Source organism: Eretmochelys imbricata, chromosome 3, assembly GCF_965152235.1.
Source record: "Eretmochelys imbricata isolate rEreImb1 chromosome 3, rEreImb1.hap1, whole genome shotgun sequence".
NCBI lineage: Eukaryota > Metazoa > Chordata > Testudines > Cheloniidae > Eretmochelys > Eretmochelys imbricata.
The window spans coordinates 45,998,914-46,017,516 of record NC_135574.1 but is presented as its reverse complement, the minus strand read 5'-3'; the positions used below and the strand labels follow the sequence as shown (position 1 = coordinate 46,017,516).

General features: G+C 43.4%; 1 protein-coding gene across 1 annotated transcript in view; it reads left to right on the top strand.

Moving 5' to 3' along the window:
- Nucleotides 1-3,128: 3,128 nt before the first annotated feature.
- Nucleotides 3,129-18,603, top strand: part of GCLC (glutamate-cysteine ligase catalytic subunit) — a 57,328-nt gene continuing 41,853 nt past the window's right edge. The window contains exon 1 of the mRNA XM_077812643.1: nt 3,129-3,375. Within this exon, the coding sequence (XP_077668769.1) occupies nt 3,226-3,375 (150 nt within the window). The 5' untranslated portion in view covers nt 3,129-3,225. The remainder of the gene's footprint in view (nt 3,376-18,603) is intronic.

Genomic DNA, 18,603 nt, shown 5'->3' with positions numbered 1-18,603 from the left:
TTTCAGGCATCTCTTCAGGGTGGACAGGCCATCTCTTAAGGCAGCTGAAGATAAAATGGAGGGGCTTCCAGGGCTTTTTACATTCTCTCTTGTGGGCGGAAGCCCCTTTGTTCTTCTGTGCAAAGTCACAACAACAAGATGGAGTTTGTAGCCACCTGGGCTAGTCACATGTCCATGAATGGTTCAGCTTTTTTGCAAGCTGACACCATTGTTTACATGTTAGTTTGAACGTTCCCAGGAAAGCTCAGATGTGGATTGGCGTCTCCCAAAGTCCATTGTTAGTTAAGTGTTTCTTGACTGAAAATAGTCCTTTCTGAAGAAGCTGATCAAATGCTTCATTGAGGCTACTTAGAATCAAACACATTGAGATACAAGTACATAGCCAATATTCATAACTTCAAATACAAAAACAATACACACATACAGACAGGTTGTAATTTGCTGGTTATGATTATGCTTTCTATAGGCACCTTACTTGATCTCCTTTTTACAAGGTTTGATGCAACTATAGGACCTTGGTTGCAACAATGATCTATACGGTCACAGTTCACGGCAATAATGTCACAGTAGGGTCTCCTTTATACATTTTAGTCCCGTAGTTAGTACAATAACCTAGGATGTGAGAAACCCAAGCATCAATTCCGCTCACCTCAGGCAGCAGGGGAGAAAGGTTTTGAACAGGGTGCCCCCTCACCTCTAAGAAGCAGGCTCTAACTATAGAACTATGGGATAGTCTGGTGTAGAACTTCCTCAGTCTTTCCTGTTGAAGCTGTTCCTCACATCCCAGGTGAATGCTTGAACCATTGTCCTAAAAGGTTAAGGTGGGCACCATCTTCTCTAGTGGCCATTTTGTGTGGAGGGAGGCAAGCACCACCTACTCCTCTAGCTGTTTGGTGTGAAGAGAGGCAGATGCCTAATTCATTCTTACAAGAAAGGACTTAGGTGCTTAAACTACCTGACTCCAGGAGAGGAGTTCCCAGTTGTGGATCACAAGCAGTTACAGGTGCCTGCGTGCAGCTCATCTTTGAGCATCTCTGTGAGAGGGCTGGGGCTTAGCACACACCCTCCTCAGCATCTTCACTGGCCAATTTATACAGCTCCTAGCCCAGCTGTTCTTAAACAGGCATCTAGGGCCCCCTGTGGGGCCATGAGCAGGTTTCAGGGGGGTACCAAGCAGGGTAGAAAGACAAAAGCCAATGCCCCACCACAAGGGTCTGAAGCCCAGGACTCTGAGCCCTGCCACACGGGGCTGAAGCCAAAGCCTGAGCAATGTAGCTTAATGGGAGCCCCTGAAGCATGGGGGCCTGGGCAATTGCCCTGCTTACTACCCCCTAATGCCGGCCCTGGCTTTTATATGCAGAAAACTAGTTAGTGTGGCACAGGTTGGCTTTTATAGCATGGCGGGGGGCTCAGAAAGAAAAAGGGCAAGAACCTCTGTCCTACTCTGCTGGCTGTTATGGCCTGTATTCTTAGGTGCCTCTCTCCCCCTTCATTGTATAAGGCAATCACAGGAATGCCACTGAAATCCACAAAACCTGAATTAGGAACTACGTACCTAATTCAGGTTTTGAGGATTTCAGTGGCATTTCTGTGATTTTTCTATGTGCCTAAAAGTTAGGCACTGCAATACTTAAGTCCCTTTGGAGATCCAGGCCAGGTAGTTTTTAGCTTGGTGATGCTAGCTAAGATTATCATTATAACCTTCAGCTGGGGTTGATCTTGACTAGCTATGCTGAGGTAACGTACTTCACTATTTGCTACTGTAAGCAGACACATAATATAAACAGTAATGAAGCTCTCTACATTAGCAGTACTACTGTGGACTCCCTTGTAAACAATGTGAAGCAAAGAATGACTGTAAAACCAAATAACATGCAAAGATGGGACACACATTCATAAGTGTAAATTCTTATGTCTCCATAAATAGTTTGAGTTCCTTCTGAATTATGTGCTTCACTCAGATTAATTATTTAAAATAATTAAAAAATGCCAAACAGAGGTGGATTGTAGCACTATACCTACACACCATCCAGCTGTCAGGCAAGAGTAGGTAGGGATTAAAAAGACAGTGCAGCTGTACCTGATGTTTAATGGCACATGTCCCTTTGTGCCATCCAGGCCACATGAAAGCTGCCTGGAAATATTTTTCACTGTCTCTTTTGCACATACACACTGTACTCCAAAGATATTGGGACTGAGGCTCATGAGCTGCAAGTGGCGGCTTGTCAGTGTATCTGCTGGAGGTCTTATACAGCACATATTAAAACACTGATTTAATTATTAACCAATCTAAGCTATTAACCAAACAGGAAGCTTTGACTGTTATTAACCAATTAAGTTACCAGTTTGTACAAAGTTATGAAAGTATTTCTGCTGAGAATGTTATGTATAAACAAACTAAATATTTCCCATCATACTGTTTAACTGGGAGTAGGACCACAGAGTAAATGAAACAATGAATTCAGGCTACTGTGGCTCTTTTGGGTAATGATCCCTAATTCGGCTCCTGAACCACTGAGTATCAGCGCTGTAATCCATTTCACCCCTGATCCTTTAGCACGTGCTAGCCCAGGGAATCTAATACTATTTTAAATATTCCTGCTCCAGAGAGCTTCTGGGGGCCATCCACTACCTGGGATCACTGGCAAGTGACTACGATCAGTTGGGGGGTGGCGACCGGAGCCATGGTGTGCGCACCCCAAAAACGCTGGTAAAATCTGTGAGGCTTAAGAAACCCATTTTTCTGAGGGAAAGGCGGGGGCGATACTTCGGAACCCCCCTTGCTCAAGTCACCGCAGGTGGATTTCAGAGCCGCCCTTTACCTGGCAAGGGCGTCCCGCACCTGCAAGGCCGCCCCGGCCGCGGGCGCAGGAAGTTGCCGGCTGGCAGGGCTCCGCCTCCAGCCTGGAGCGGGAATCGGGGCGCGGCTCCCGCCCGAAGTAACCTCCCACCTCCTCAGCCCGGGGGCGCTCGGCTTCTGCCGAGGCCCGGCCGGGCCCTCCCCGCGGGGTGACGGGCGGCCCAGGGGCGGGGCGCGGGGCGGGCCCGGCGGAAAGTGCTGAGTCACGGCCTGACGCGGGCCGCCGCTAGCCCCCGTCACGTGCTACGCCGGGACACAGGCTCCTGCCGCCGCTTCCGCGCACTGCGTCCCAGCCGCGTCCGCCTCGCCGGGGGCACCTGCCGCGCTGAGAGCCCGGGCCCGGCGGCGGCGGCGGCGGCTTCGGCATGGGGCTGCTGTCGCAAGGCTCCCCGCTGAGCTGGGAGGAGACGCAGCGGCACGCGGAGCACGTGCGCCGGCACGGCATCCTCCAGTTCCTGCACATCTACCGCGCCGTGGCCGAGCGCCACAAGGACGTGCTCAAATGGGGGGACGAGGTGAGCGGGGCGGGCGGCAGGCAGGTGCCGGGCGGCCGCGGGCTCTGCCTCTCCGCTTCCCTCCCGAGAGCCCTGCGGCGTGGGGGCGCCGGCCGGGGGGCGGCTCGCGCTCGCCCCCTGGGGGCAGGGCGGGTTTGGGCCCGGCGGGCGGGGGACCAGGCGGCTGCGGGACCAGGCGGCTGCCCCTGGTGCCTCCAGCCCCGCGGTCGCCGCACGCCCGGCGCCTTTGGTGCGGCTGCCTGCTTCGTGGGGGGGCGCTTCGCTCCCCGGGGGGCGGGCTCGGAGTTCGAGCCCCGGGGCTGCCGGCCGGGGCGCGGGAGGCGCGGGTGTGGAGCCGTGCGGGGGATCGGGGCGTGGGGGCGGTAGCTCTCCGTCGGTGTTTGAACAGCCTCCCCCCGCAGAGCGCGCTCCGGCCCCCGAGCGATGCTTAAACGCTTTCCTGTGGCATCTCTAGGCTTGTGATACCCGGGGCGCTGCGACCTCACAGCAACTGCAGAGGGTTGCTTTTTTTTTTAATTTTTATTTTAAATTGTTTTGCTTTTTGAGCCCAAGCCCTTCCTGCTTTAAAAAAACCGAGTCTCAAAAACCAAACTATAGAGAAGGGCGATTCATATTAAGCTTCTGACTTAATTGTCAGGAGTGGAAAATTGTAAGAGGGGGCTGGAGTCAGTGTCGGGAGAAAAGGAGTACTTGTGGCACCTTAAAGACTAACAAATTTATTTGAGCGTAACCTTTCGTGAGCCACAGCAGATTATCTTCAATGTTAGGTTCCTGGAGACCATCTGTTCAGGATTCTCCTTTTGGGTCTTAACTCCTTAAACCACATTCATGCTCATAGTATCTGAGCATCTTCCAGTCATTCATTAAGCAAGGTGATGTTTATTCTCTCATCCCCTCTCATGTGCCATGGTGTGTTTTGGTAGTTTTTTGTTTAAATACACCTGTTGCTATGTATTTATAAATTCAAAGAAGTGCTCCTAGTACTTGGAGTGGAAGGTGGTGAGGTTTGTGATAGTTTTCAGTTCCTGGAGTTGTTCGTTCCACAGCCTTGGACCACCCTTTGAGAAATTTCTATCCTCTGCACAGACTAATTTAATTCAAGGCTTCCCTGCCCCACAATGGGATCTAGGACATCATTGTTCTGTCAAAAACGATAAGGAAGAGCTAGCAGGTCACAGCTTGAACCCTAATACAAATGTTCGGTCTTGTTATCTAGAGCTATCGAGTAGTACATCTCCTTATGAGGTAACATCAGGAGACCTGGAGATCCCAGTAGGAAGCAAGATAGACAAGGGGCTCTTGCGTTGCACCTCAAGCTCTGTTCCTAGATCATTATCAAACCAGAGAGATCCAATTTGCAATTAAGAATAGGTTTTCAAACACTTCCAAAGCACAGTAACCACAGGTATATCCAACCTGGGAGGGGCTCCATTATGAAAGAATTTAGTCTTTAACGGATTATAAATACTCTGGAGATTAGGGCAGCCCTGTACACACTGGCAGTTGTCAGAGACCTGATATCCGAAAAGGTGGTCCTGGGGCAAGTGCACTCTTGGGCCACCATGTTTTATGTAAACAATCCAGGAAGGCTTTTGATTGTGTCTCCTGTTTGGGAAGCTCTGCAAGTGTGGGAGTGACGTCTTGAGCCCCTTGAAGGTAGCTGGGCAAAGAGACTGCCCTCTCCTCTGAGGGAATGTAGGGGCTTGTCTACACTGGCACTTTACAGCGCTGCAACTTTCTCACTCAGGGTGTGAAAAAACACCCCCCGAGCGCTGCACTTTTCAGCGCTGTAAAGCGCCAGTGTAGACAGTGCACCAGCACTTTAACGTTGCCAGTGTAGGCAAGCCCTAGGTCTCTTCTTCTCTCCACTCTTGGCTGTAGCCCTTCTTAATGTTCTTTCTCTGACCAGACATAAACTACCAAATCTCTTTCCAGGCCAGAGCACTATTGTGGACAGTCTGTCCATGAGCAATCTCGGGATTAAGGAGCGGCAGAGCAGAACTCCTGTAGCCTTAGTATGAAAGTTAATTTTTTTTTAGGTTTTCTGTTACATCTTTTTTTTTTTTATTCTTCTCTTGTTTTAGTCTTAAATTAGCTTTACTTTCTAGCAGTTTCCTTTCCCATGCAAAAGAACTGACTGGAGCTATCAGAAGGCAACTTTTATATTTGGCAGGGGCAATGGATGATGTTCAGTAGCAGGAATGGCTTGCCCTCTTCTTGGCTGCTGATGTTCTCAAGGGGCAAAATCTTAAGATCTAGGGGAGTTGTACCAATCTCATGCTAAAGAGTTAAAATGCAGGCTTGAGACGCCTGTAGGCCTTCAGGGAAGCAGAATTACAGGCAACAAACTTTCCCTCTTTCTAGTTGTACTGACCGGTTTCCCCAGATGTAGCGATACAGATTTGTGTACCGTATTATGTTGTGCCTTTCAGAGAGCAGGTTAATACCTGCAGCTCCTTTAAAAAATTTTTATAGAGCAAGCAGGAGTTCTCAACTCAGTCAGAAAAGATCATTCATTATTTCATGGCTGCTGTTTGTTTACTGTTGCTACATAATGCATTGCACTGACACCTTCTGTTTTACTTGTCAGAGTAGTATCAGTGTATGTTAAGATAGGTCTATCTTGACATATTGTAAGCTGTTATTTCAGTGGGTCTTAAGGGCTCAACACGGTATTGGAATCTGTCAAACATTGGTTGGTGAAATTTGTGGTTTGAACTTATGGTTTGTGCACGTGCAGAACAGTAACTTATTTTGCTTCCATATTTTTCTTCCACTTGTAAAAAGGTTCATTTGTATTAGAAACTGACTAGTTGAAAAAGAAACTTGACTTTTAGATTTCTCTGATCAAATTGCCAGAAGGATTGTGGAAAGCATTGTGGCATCTATGTTGAACTCAGAAGAATTAACCCTGTTTTAAACTTGACAGAAAAAAGTGCGGTGGACTTGGACCTTGTATATCAAATTATAGCTTGAAAATTTTTTTTATTGACTTGGCTATAAACCCTTAAAGATAGGAATTAATAATGGAGATGACAGCTCTCACTTAACTGTAGTGATACAGTCACTGTAATAAAACTGATGTTCTAAAATACAGTTCTGGGATACAGTTGGGTAATAGCTTTATTTCTGGTTTTTTTTTTTTTTTTTTTTAAAGGAATACTATCAAAGATATGCTTGCCTGCCCAGCTCTGTGTCTGGAACACTGAGGAAGATAAACAGTGAGCTCCTTACCTGCAGATCCTCCCTGTTCTTGTCCACAGACAGATAGAAATATTTAAAAGATGCCTTCCCCCTTCATCTCCAGAATTCCTTTTCACAAAGTGGATTCACTGTGTTTGCTTGTGAATGCAGAGAGAACCTGTAGCCTGGGGTTGTAGAGCTGTCCAATGTCTTGTCCATTCTAGAACATTGTAATTATAATCCTCTAACATAGCATACCTGTAGCACACTATGCCTTTGGCTTACAAAGGTGTTGAGGACCAATGGCTCCCCTGACTTCAGTTGGGGCTGCAAGTGCTTTCAGGTGGAAGGTCTCTGGACATAAAACAGCATTCACACCACCGTTGTGATCCACTTGTTCTGAACAAAGCTAAGCATAGCTAACAGTAGTGCTATATCCCTCCCAGTAAAAAGAACGAGGAGTACTTGTGGCACCTTAGAGACTAACAAATTTATTTGAGCATAAGATTTTGTGGGCTAAAACACACTTCATCGTATGCATGCAGTGGAAAATACAGTAGGAAGATATATATACACACACAGAGAACATGAAAAAATGGGTGTTGCCATGCCCACTATAATGAGAGTGATCCATTAAGGTGAGCTATTATCAGCAGGAGAAAAAAACCCTTTTGTAGTGATAATCCGGATGGCTCATTTCCAACAGTTGACGAGAAGGAGAGAGTAACAGTAGAGGGGAGGGGGGAAATAAGCATGGGGAAATAGTTTTTTTTCTTTGGCTCATTACACAATTTCCCCATGCTTATTTCCCTCCCCTCTACTGTTACTCTCTCCTTCTTGTCAATTGTTGGAAATGGGCCATCCGGATTATCACTACAAAAGGTTTTTTTCTCCTGCTGATAATAGCTCACCTTAATGGATCACTCTCGTTATAGTGGGCATGGCAACACCCATTTTTTCATGTTCTCTGTGTGTATATATATCTTCCTGCTGTATTTTCCACTGCATGTATCCGATGAAGGGGGTTTTAGCCCACGAAAGCGTATGCTCAAATAAATTTGTTAGTCTCTACGGTACTCCTTGTTCTTTTTGTTGATACAGACTAACACAGCTTCTGATCCCTCCCAGTGTAATTCCACAATGTTCCTGCCCACCTTTCAGTAGCAAGTTTGAAAAATCAAAGCATTGGCTCTGTGATCTCTTGAGCTACTAATCTACCATCTTGCTTACAGGCTTGGGAGAGGCTCAGGTGATACTCTGTCATGTCTTTGCCGGGCTGCTTCCCTCTCTTCTGACCTGTTTCTCCCCAAAAAAACCCACTACTCCAACAACTGAAGCCCCACATCAGCAACGACAGACATACAACAATAACAACAAATACAACTTCCTGTTTAGAAAATCTTATTAAAAGTCTCTTTAAGATTACAAAATAAAGTTCTTATAAAAAGGAGAGGGCATCATTCACCTTTTCTTTTAACTTCTTTCCTTATTTACAGTCAAATTAATGATTCACTGTAGTGCGGGTTGGCAGATACTTGCGATATAAAGACCTACGCTGCAGAGAGGTAAGGTAGACCATATTCTGGCTTCTCCACAGTTACCCTCCTGAGAAGTTATCTATATGCTGGTGCTTTACCTGTTTCCCATTCTGTTCCAGTCCATCTTTCTGTCTGCAACTCAAAGCAGACATAAGAAGTTTAACTTTGCAGCCTATGTTGGATTCTGAAGAATGAAATGGCTGGCCTCTTGGCCACTCGGCTCCGTTCCATTGCTTTGTGCTGTGCATGCGCTTGGGTATACCAAGTGAAACCCTACTGCATATATTTTATTTGTTTGTCTCTGCAGTCCACTTTGCTGCAAGACAGAACAAGATGATTGATTATTTTTCAGACCTTGTGCCATGCCAGACCTGGAGTGAATGGTGTGAGCGAAAGTGACTAGAAGAGAGATGTGGAAAGGGACTAAACAGCAGCACCAGAACAGGAAGGAGATGCTCCAGTGTGTGTGTGTGTGTGTGTGTGTGTAAAAGTTGCAAAGGGGGTAACATTTTTGGTCAAAATGAAAGCTGCAGAAAGAAATGATGATTTTTATGTGCAAAAATGTGAATGACTTGACAATCCGGCTTGCGATTTCTATTCTGTCCTTGCTTGTTTTCTGAAATTAGACCACTATGACCCTTCTATTGGATACAAATAATGTCACTGTGAGTTTTTAGGCATAGAATACAATGAGTGAATTCAATTTTCACAGGGTCGTTTTCATTTTAAAGAAAAGACGTATGAATTTGGACAGCTTGAAACTTGCCTGTCAGCTAAGTATATTAGCCACACTGAAGAATCTGCCACCACGCTCCTTAAAATTTAAATGAATAATAAAACAGTTGTCTATTCTTTGTGCATTTTATTTAATTTTAATGTTATCAGTCACCTCTTTTTAAGCTATAAAAAAAGTGCGCTCTCTCTTGGTTTTGTTGTACACCTTGTTTCTTCCTGACCCCTTGTATTTCATCATCTAACCCTTCCTTTTTCTCTAAATTGTTCTGTCAGCTTCATCTATATCTATCAGACACATAGATGAAAATGATTTATTGGGGAAGAGTCAACATGGTTTTTGTAAAGGGAAATCATGCCTCACCAATCTACTAGAATTCTTTGAGGGGCTCAACAAGCATGTGGAAAAGGGGCTATGCTGGATGCCCCTGGGGTGCCACCTGGAACTGGGATAATACTGAGCTCCCTGACCCACTAGCCTGAGCTCCCTCTCAGATAGCACTGCTGTGACAAGCTGCAACGTCCTCCAGCCTGCACTTTTACCATACAGGTAAGGACATACCCAGCTGCAATCACATGCAGGCTCTCTGACCAGCCCCTGCATAGGAAGGCTACAACTAAGGTGACTCCCAGCTCCCTAGGCATGCATCCCCTTTGGAGTATAAACCCAAAATTATGCTGTCTTGTCCTGCACAGAGAACTGTACAGTGTAAGCTGATAAAGTTTGCCCCTTCCCTCAATATGGAGAGGAATATGCAACAGCCTTTGCCCATTGAGCTATGATTCCCATTCACTTCACTCTAACTCACTGGTTTAGATAAAGCCAAAACAAGTTTATTAACTATAAAAGAGAGCTTTTAAGTGATAGCAAACAGATGAAAGCAGATTACCTAGCAAATAAATAAAAAAATGCAAACTAAGAATATACTAAATAGATTGGATATGAATTAGCAGATTCTCATCCTAAGAGATGATACAAGCAGGCTGCAGATTCTTTAGTGGCAAGCTGCACTTGCTTTATAGCTTGGAATCCCCAGGTGTTTCATTCATAGGCTAGAAATCCCTTCAGCCTGGGCTCAGCACCTCCCCCAGTTCAGTCTCTGTTCCTCAGGTGTTTCCAGGAGTCTTCCTGTGTGGGGAGTGAAGAACCACAGCTGATGTCACTCCCTATTTTATATAGCTCTTGTATAGGGCAAGAACCTTTATTCTAAAGCGTGGTTCCCAGACCAATCTGAGGAAAAATACTGACATCTCAAGATGGAGTCAAGAATCATGTAGCCTGGTCACATGTCCGTGTAGAGTCATAGCAGCCATTATTTATAGGCTGTTTGGAGCATTCGCAGTAAGGCTTGCTAGGTGGGAGATAAGCTTCTCCTAAGGCCTATTGTTTTTTTTCCTAATGGCCCGTTGCCCTGAATAGGCTCTTCCCTACCAACTATATAGACTGATTATCTAGCAGGTGTTACCCAGATGTAAGTACATTTGAAATACAGATACATAGTGAATATTCATAACTTCAGATTCAAAAATGATACATGCATGCAAATATATTCAACAAATCCTGACCTCTCACATGACCCATCTTGCATAAAATGCATCATATTTATGCCATAATCCTATTTTTTGCACGCACGCACGCTGCCAGAAGCTGAAGAACCGGTGCCTTCGGCAGCACTTTGGCATAGATATATATATAATATCACTGAAGAATGTGGTGCAGTGTCACAGGGTGATCAAGTAGGTATAGTACACTTAGATTTTCAGAAAGCCTTTGACAAGGTCCCTCACCTATGGCTCTTAAGCAGAGTAAGCTGCTATGGGATAAGAGAGAAGGTCCTCTAATGGATTGGTAACTAGTTAAAAGATAGGAAACAAAGGGTAGGAATAAATGGTCAATTTTCAGAATGGAGAGAGGTAAATAGTGATGTTCCCCACAGATCTGTACCGGAAGCAGTACTGTTCAGATCATTTATAAATATGCTGGAAAAAAGGGTGAACAGTGTGGTGCCAAAATTTTGCAGATGATATAAAACTACTCGAGAGTTAAGTCCAAAGCAGACTGCGAAGAGTTACAAAGGATTCTCACAAAACTGGGAGACTGGGCACCAAAATGGTAGAATAAATTCAGTGTTGATAAATGCAAAGTAATGCACATTGGAGAACATATACATATAAAATGGAGTCTAGATTAGCTGTTACCACTCAAGAAAGAGAGCTTGGAGCCATTGTGGTTGGTTCTCTGAAAACATCCACTCAATGTGCAGCTGCAGTCAAAAAAGCTAACAATGTTTGGAATCATTAAGAAAGGGATAGATAGAAAATATAATATTGCCTCTTTATAAATCCATGCAACACCCACATCTTGAATACTGTGGTGCAGATGTAGTTGCCCCATCTCAAATATATGTTTTGGGAAAAGGGCAACAAAAATGATTAGGGCTATGGATCAGCTTCCATATGAGGAGAGAGAATGCTGGGACTTTTTAGCTTGGAAAAGAGATGACTAAAAGGGGATATGATAGGGGTCTATAAAATCATGGCGGGTGGAGAAAGTAAATAGGGAAGTGTTGTTTACTCATAACACAAGAACTAGGGGTAGCCAAACGAAATTAATAGGCAGCCAGTTTAAAACAAACAAAAGGAATTATTTTTTCACACAACGCACAGTCAAACTGTGGAACTCTTTGCCAGAGGATGTTGTGAAGGCCAAGACTATAACCGGTTTCAAAAAAGAACTACATAAGTTCATGGCTATTAGCCAGGATGGGCAGGGATGCAAAACCATGCTCTGAAGTGCCTCAGCATCTGTTCACCAGAAGCTTGGAATGGGCAAGATGGAGTGGATCACTTGATGATTACCTGTTCTGCTCATTCCCTCTGAAGCACCTGGTATAGGTCACTGCTGGAATACAGGATACTGGGCTTAGGTGGACCATTGGTTTGACTCAGTATGGCCGTTCTTATGGTCTTATGCTAAACCAGAGAACTAAAATGAGTGGCCCCATTGCCAAGAGCAACACCCGGGCAAGAAGCCAAGCACTCCTTCCCATGTGCTATGAAAGGGAAGGGCAAGCTGGTTTCTTTACTAAAATGTAGTTCCTGGAATCTACACAGGGATGTTATCTCTGGCTAGTAGTTGTCTGACAAATATGGAAGAGAGACATATTCATTGCATGGATGGTAATAAGACTCTAGTAATTTTAACTTTCTCCCATCTTTTATGGGGCTTTCCAGAGCTAGATCCTGTGCCAGTCCTCAGATGCTGTTTAAAGCTGTTCCCAGCAGCAGCCGTCACAGAGTGAAGCTGATGGGTCTTTGACAGTTGTATTATTGCCCCCGTGGTTTTTGAATAGTTGTAAATTAACTGAAGCAGCTGAGGTAAAAAGAATCTGGGTGGTGGTCCCCCAAAAAAGTGAATAGTGTTAGACTCCACAAGAAATGGATGGAGAATATGGCTGAAAAATTATAATACTGTTATATAAATCTGTGCTACACTCATTTGGAATGCGGAGTTCTGTTTCTGTTTGTTTCAAAAAAAAGAGAAAAGAGTTTTGGAGACTTGACAGTAAAAATGAATAAAGGAAAATCTTCCATAAGAAGAGAAGTTGAAAAGAGTTTAGAGAGGAGACCAAACTCCACCCCCAAAAAGGACATGATATGCGGAGAAAGTAAATTGAATATTTAACCTTCTCATCTTCCAAGAATAAGTCATTGAAATTGAAGAGCTGCAAACGTATTTTTATTTATTTTATTTTTATTTATACAACACAGTTATCCTGTGCAACCCATTGTTGCATAATATCTTTGAGGCCAAGAATTTAACAGAATTGAAAAAAGTCTTTAATGCTTTCATGAATGACAAGTATAGCCAGAATTACAAAAGTAAGGTTTTAAAAAGTAAGAGAGCCTCGTGCTTCGGGTCACTAGCCAACCTATGAGGGGGATAGGAAAAAAACCTAACCATGTGAGTAGGTTGTTCCATAATGGTCCCCTGCAGATTGTCTTTAACTTTCCTCTGACTTATCGGGTACTAGCCATTGTCAAAAACCGAATAGTTGAATACATGAACTGCTGTCTGATCTGGTTATAGCATTGCCTGTGTTGCTAGTTATCTATATGTAAATCTTGAAAACTTCAGCTAGGTGAAGATACAAATTGACACAGTCACCTAAAATGCATCTTTTTTTACCTATGTTACTAATGCTATTAGGAGTGAGCATTTTAAAAAGGCAATATGTTCATCACTGTTTATGCTCTTTGTTTACTTTATGTGTATTTCTCCAAACATGGAGAATGGTGATGAATGAACGGACTTTCATTCTCAGGTTCTACTTATTGCTACCATACATTGGTTTCATAAGCTGCAGAAGAATGCTATTTTAAATCAATTCCTTGGCATCTTAAGTTTGTAGAAATACTTGTATTGGTCTTTAAGTTTTGTAAAAGCTTGTTTTTACAAAATTTAAATGTTGGGTCATGTCAGTTCTTTTAAGCCCCTGCAAATTATCCTTCCAGACAGTAAAATTCGGAAAACAGGCTGTATTTTTTTAAACTCTTCTCCTTCATGAAAAACTGCACAGCTTTGGCCCCCAGCCAAATACAGCATGACTGGCTGCATTTGAATGGTGGCTGTATTTGAATGGTGCTTGAATGGTAGCTGTCTTAATCGCTACTTGCCTGTGTGCCACATGAGAAAAGCAGCACTCATAAATGATTAGATTAGTTGCTACATGACTGCTTGTTCATGCTTTTTCTCAGAGCACAATTTGACTAAATACAAAAAGTAGGACAATAGTATTATTCCGATACAAACAGAAGATTTAGCATGTCCCTAACGTTTGTATGACTGCATCTGCTGTATTGATCATGTTGGCCTTTTCTAAGCCAGGATTTAAAGGTGTTAACACATGTTAGCTGACACTCTGAAAAGCCTAGGGTCTACACTAGGTTTTAAAAATGTGTTAGATAATGCATGCTAGTGTTACACCTTAAATCTTAATATAGACAAGGCTACTAACTTGCTTACCTTATGGTGTTTCGATGCCCATATGCCTTCAGGCATATCACCTCCTTACTGTCTTTTAATATCCTTCTCAAAACCCACCTCAGAAGAGAGCTTAAGCTAAATATTTTACATATTTTTTTTTTAAAAGCCTCAACCCTCAAGATATGTAAGTAGTACATATTAACCTCTCCAATGTCCCTGTGATCACCTAGCCTTTGCCTCCACCCTCCCCTTCATTTCCTCTGTGGGTCTTGTCTTTGTCTACAATACACTTACAGCATCACAGCTCTACCAATACAGCTACGCCGCTGTAAAAGATCTCATGTAGCTGCTCTATCTCAACGCAAGAGAGCTCTGACTACTACACTTATGCCGGTGAAACTTATGTTGCTTGGGGGGGAGTGTTTTCACCCTCCTGAGCGCCATAAGTTTTGCTGACATGTGGCAGTGTAGATATGCCTTAGATTGTGAGCTGCTTGGGGGTGGTACTCTGTCTTTGTAGATATAGATATAATTTTTGTAAGACACTATAGCACCATAGAAGGAATACTTCAAATGGAAATATCAGATCTTGCCACTGTAAACGTGAAACTTTGGGGTTGCTGACCTCTGCTGTATTTCTGCATAGTCAGTACTACTGCAGTGTTTCAAGCTGGTACAGTTTACCTCCTGAGCTCTAAACTGGCAGAAAGGCCAGATTTGAAATATTTACTAGACACCTAATATACAGAAGACTTGACCTGTTAGGTTGAGGAAGATATGAAAGACAAGAATTGAACTGGGGACACTGGTGAAGTCCATGGCAATGCCCTGGTGAGAAGCCCAGCCCTCCACTACCACGTGAGGAGAAGGCGCCACTCTTGAATCCTACTTGAGGGGTGGAAGGGGATTCAGTCCCTCATATCCTCCTCTGGTTAGGAGGCATATGATAAAATTGATCTCTGCTTCTCTCCCCTCCCTTCACCCTAGTATCCACCCAAGTACTGGAAGAGAGAAAGGGCTTCCTATCTCTTTTCCCATCCAGAGTCTCTTAGCTGCGAGGAGAGGGGAGGGGTTCTATTACTCTACCCTTTTCTTGTCCTTTCTATTTTGGGTTCTTCCCTGTGCTTGCTTTTGCTCCTGATTTTATGTTGCTGCTTTAAAAAACTATTATTCCTGAGTTTTTCACTGCTGTCCACCTGGTTGTGAATGATATCAGTTAAATTGATAAGAGTTTTGTTAATTTCTTAGTGCTACTGCTTGTCACAGATAAGAGCTTCAGCAGGGAATTGGTTTATAATGGTTCACTTCTGGAAGGTTATTTTTGCAACCCATAAAGGCTAGAACGTTTTTTCAATGAGAGCTAAAATTTGTCAGAAATTGTTGTAGGTTCTCTCACCAATTGGTCAATGGATTTTTCAAGCCCTGCTCAGAGACTTTAATAGTAGCTTTGATCATCGAATATTTGATGTTAGTCACATTTACAATATAAATCTATGTTCTCTTTTTACAGTATTACACCCCTCTGTGTTATGTGGTACAGTGGTCAAAGAAAGGAGTTCTTTGTTGTTCAGTGTTCCACATTTTTTTCTTTAGCTGTATACAAATGACTATAATCTCTGGGGTTAGATTTCAATAACCCTGCTTCCTGGTTCGTGGTATGTGCTTCATCCTCTAGTCATGTAACACCACGTGCAAAAGATCAAAATATCCTGTCCTAATGTAACTAGAGGGAGAGGGACAAGCAAACGCTTACAGCTTAGTCTGTTTTTGTTATCTAAAACATGAGCTGTCCTCCCACCACTCGCATTGCCGCTTGAATTCTGTCTGCAGTGGCATAAACTCAAAGAACTAAAATATCAACATATTTTCTATCATCTTTTATTTCTGAACCTAAAGTGGGGTCTGTATTAAACCTTTGTTGTGCATTTTTTCTTTGGGTTCAGTACTTGGCATATAGAAGTTCATATTAATTTAAATGAATAAAACCAGGGAATTAATATAAGTTTTTTACTGAACTACAAGTTTTTATTCCATTAGGCCAAACCTATGCATCTTTGGGTATGCATAGGAACACTGCTTTAAAAATTTGAGTCCCAGTATTGCTCTGACCCAGTAGACGTGAGCAATTCTATAGTAGGATGTTCAATTTCCATCCCACTGTCAATCTCAGCCTGGATCAGTCCACACGAGTTCCTGGACACTACAGCGCTAATAAGCAATGGTCACATAAACACCCCCCATACCGGAAACCTACTGACCACTATACTTGCTACATGCCTCCAGCTTTCATCCAGACCACACCACACAATCCATTGTCTACAGCCAACCTCTAAGATACAACCACATTTGCTCCAACCCTTCAGACAAAGACAAACACCTACAAGATCTCTCTAAAGCATTCTTACAACTACAATACTCACCTGCTGAAGTGAAGAAACAGATGGACAGAGCCAGAAGAGTACCCAGAAGTCACCTACTGCAGGACAGGCCCAACAAAGAAAGTAACAGAACACCACTAGCTGTCACCTTCAGCCCCCAGCTAAAACCACTCCAGCGCATCATCAAAGATCTACAACCTATCCTGAAGGACGACCCATCACTCTCACAGATCTTGGGAGACAGGCCAGTCCTCGCTAACAGACAGCCCCCCAACCTGAAGCAAATACTCACCAGCAACCACACAACAAAAACACTAACCCAGGAACCTGTCCTTGCAACAAAGCCTGTTGCCAACTTGGTCCACATATCTATTCAAGGGACACCATCGTAGGACCTAATCACATCAGCCATACTATCAGAGGCTCGTTCACCTGCACATCTACCAATGTGATATATGCCATCATGTGCCAGCAATGCCCCTTTGCCATGTGCATTGGCCAAACCGGACAATCTCTATGCAAACGAATAAATGGACACAAATCAGACATCAAGAATTATAACATTCAAAAACCAGTCAGAGAACACTTCAACCTCCCTGCACATTCAATTACAGACCTAAAAGTCACAATTATTCAACAACAAAAAGTCAAAAACAGACTCCAATGAGAAACAGCAGAACTGGAATTAATCTGCAAACTGGACACCATTAAATTAGGCTTGAATAAAGATTGGGAGTGGATGAGTCATTACACTACCTAAAAACTATTTCCTCATGCTAATCTTTCCCCTCCTGTTACTCACACCTTCTTGTCAACTGTTGGAAATGAGCCATCCTGATTATCACCACAAAAGTTTTTTTTTTTTCTCCTGCTGATAATAGCACACCTTAGTTGGTTGGTCTCGTTAAGAGTTGGTATGGTAACCCCCCAGTATTTTTTCATTATGTGTCTATCTTCCCACTGTATTTTCCACTGCATGCATCTGATGAAGTGGGCTTTAGCCCACGAAAGCTTGTGCTCAGATAAATTTGGTTAGTGTCTAAGGTGCCATAAGTACTCCTCGTTCTTTCTTTCTACAAAAATAGTGCTCCTCTGGACTCTCATAAGCATAGATACAGTCTGTCTTATGCCAGTAAAATCTTCTGTTCTTGCGCTATGGAGTTTGAATAACTAAAGGTGGAAAAGCTACTCATGCTCTGCTTCCAGTGTCATTTTTCTCCCTCTTCACTTAATCTCAGAGGATATGTCTACATTGCAGTTAAATGCCCACAGCTGGCCTACGTCAGCTGACTTGGACTTGGCGTATGGGGCTATGAAATTGCAGTGTAGGTGTTCAGGCTCCGGCTGGTGCCTGGGCTCTGGGATGCTGCAAGAGGGGAGGATTCCATATACAAATTTACCATTAGAGGCACATTATACTCCTGGGAGAATTCTGCACCAAAAAAAATAATTCTGCGCCAAAAAATTAAAAATTCTGCACACATTTCAAAATTCTGCATATTGTATTTGTCAAAATAATGCAATATAATCATGCCAGTTACAATTATTTTGGTAATTTATTTCAAAATATCTCTCAGCAAGTATGTCTGTAACACTACAGACCAAAAAAAAGATTCTGGTGTTTTTTGTTTTTTTGTTTGTTTGTTTTTTTTGACAAATAAATTTCCCTAGGAATTTCAGCACAATGGACCACATCTTCACGCTAAACCAACTACTAGAGCGTTCAAGGGAATACAAGTTCCCTTTGTACATTGCCTTCATGGACTATGAGAAGGTGTTCGACAGCATAGAGACTAACACCGTTCTTGAAGCTCTTTCAGAACAGGGCATCGGCGCAAAATATATCACAGGAAGTGAACTCTGGCTGCAGCACAGACATATTGCTGTTCGATACTTCCCTCCAAATCCCCATCGAGAAAGGTGTGAAACTAGGAGATAGTTTCACCAATATTATTCACAGCCTGTCTTGAATTGGTTTTTCAACGAGCAGACTTGAAAGGCGGGATTAATGTCAATGGCGAGCGGCTAAACCATCTCAAGTTCGCAGTTGATATAATGCTGATAGCCAAAAATATAGCCCAGCCTGAGAGAATGCTTAAAGAACTGAACGCAAAAAGTAGTCAAGTCAGATTAAAAATGAACTGGTCGAAATGAAATACCTGAAATCATATGTTCCGCCAAGAACCCAAATAACTCTTGGAGTTGAGCAGATCCAAGAGGTTGATAAATACTTTTATTTGGGCCAGGAAGTCAACATGCGCCACAATCAGAAAGGCAAACTGTCGCGCAGGAAAAAAGCTGCGTGGTGCGCATTCAGTGACATCAAGGACATCCTTCAAGGAAAGATCAGTAAAACAACTCGTGCGAATCTTTTTAACTCGACCGTGCTTCCAGTGATGTTATATGGCAG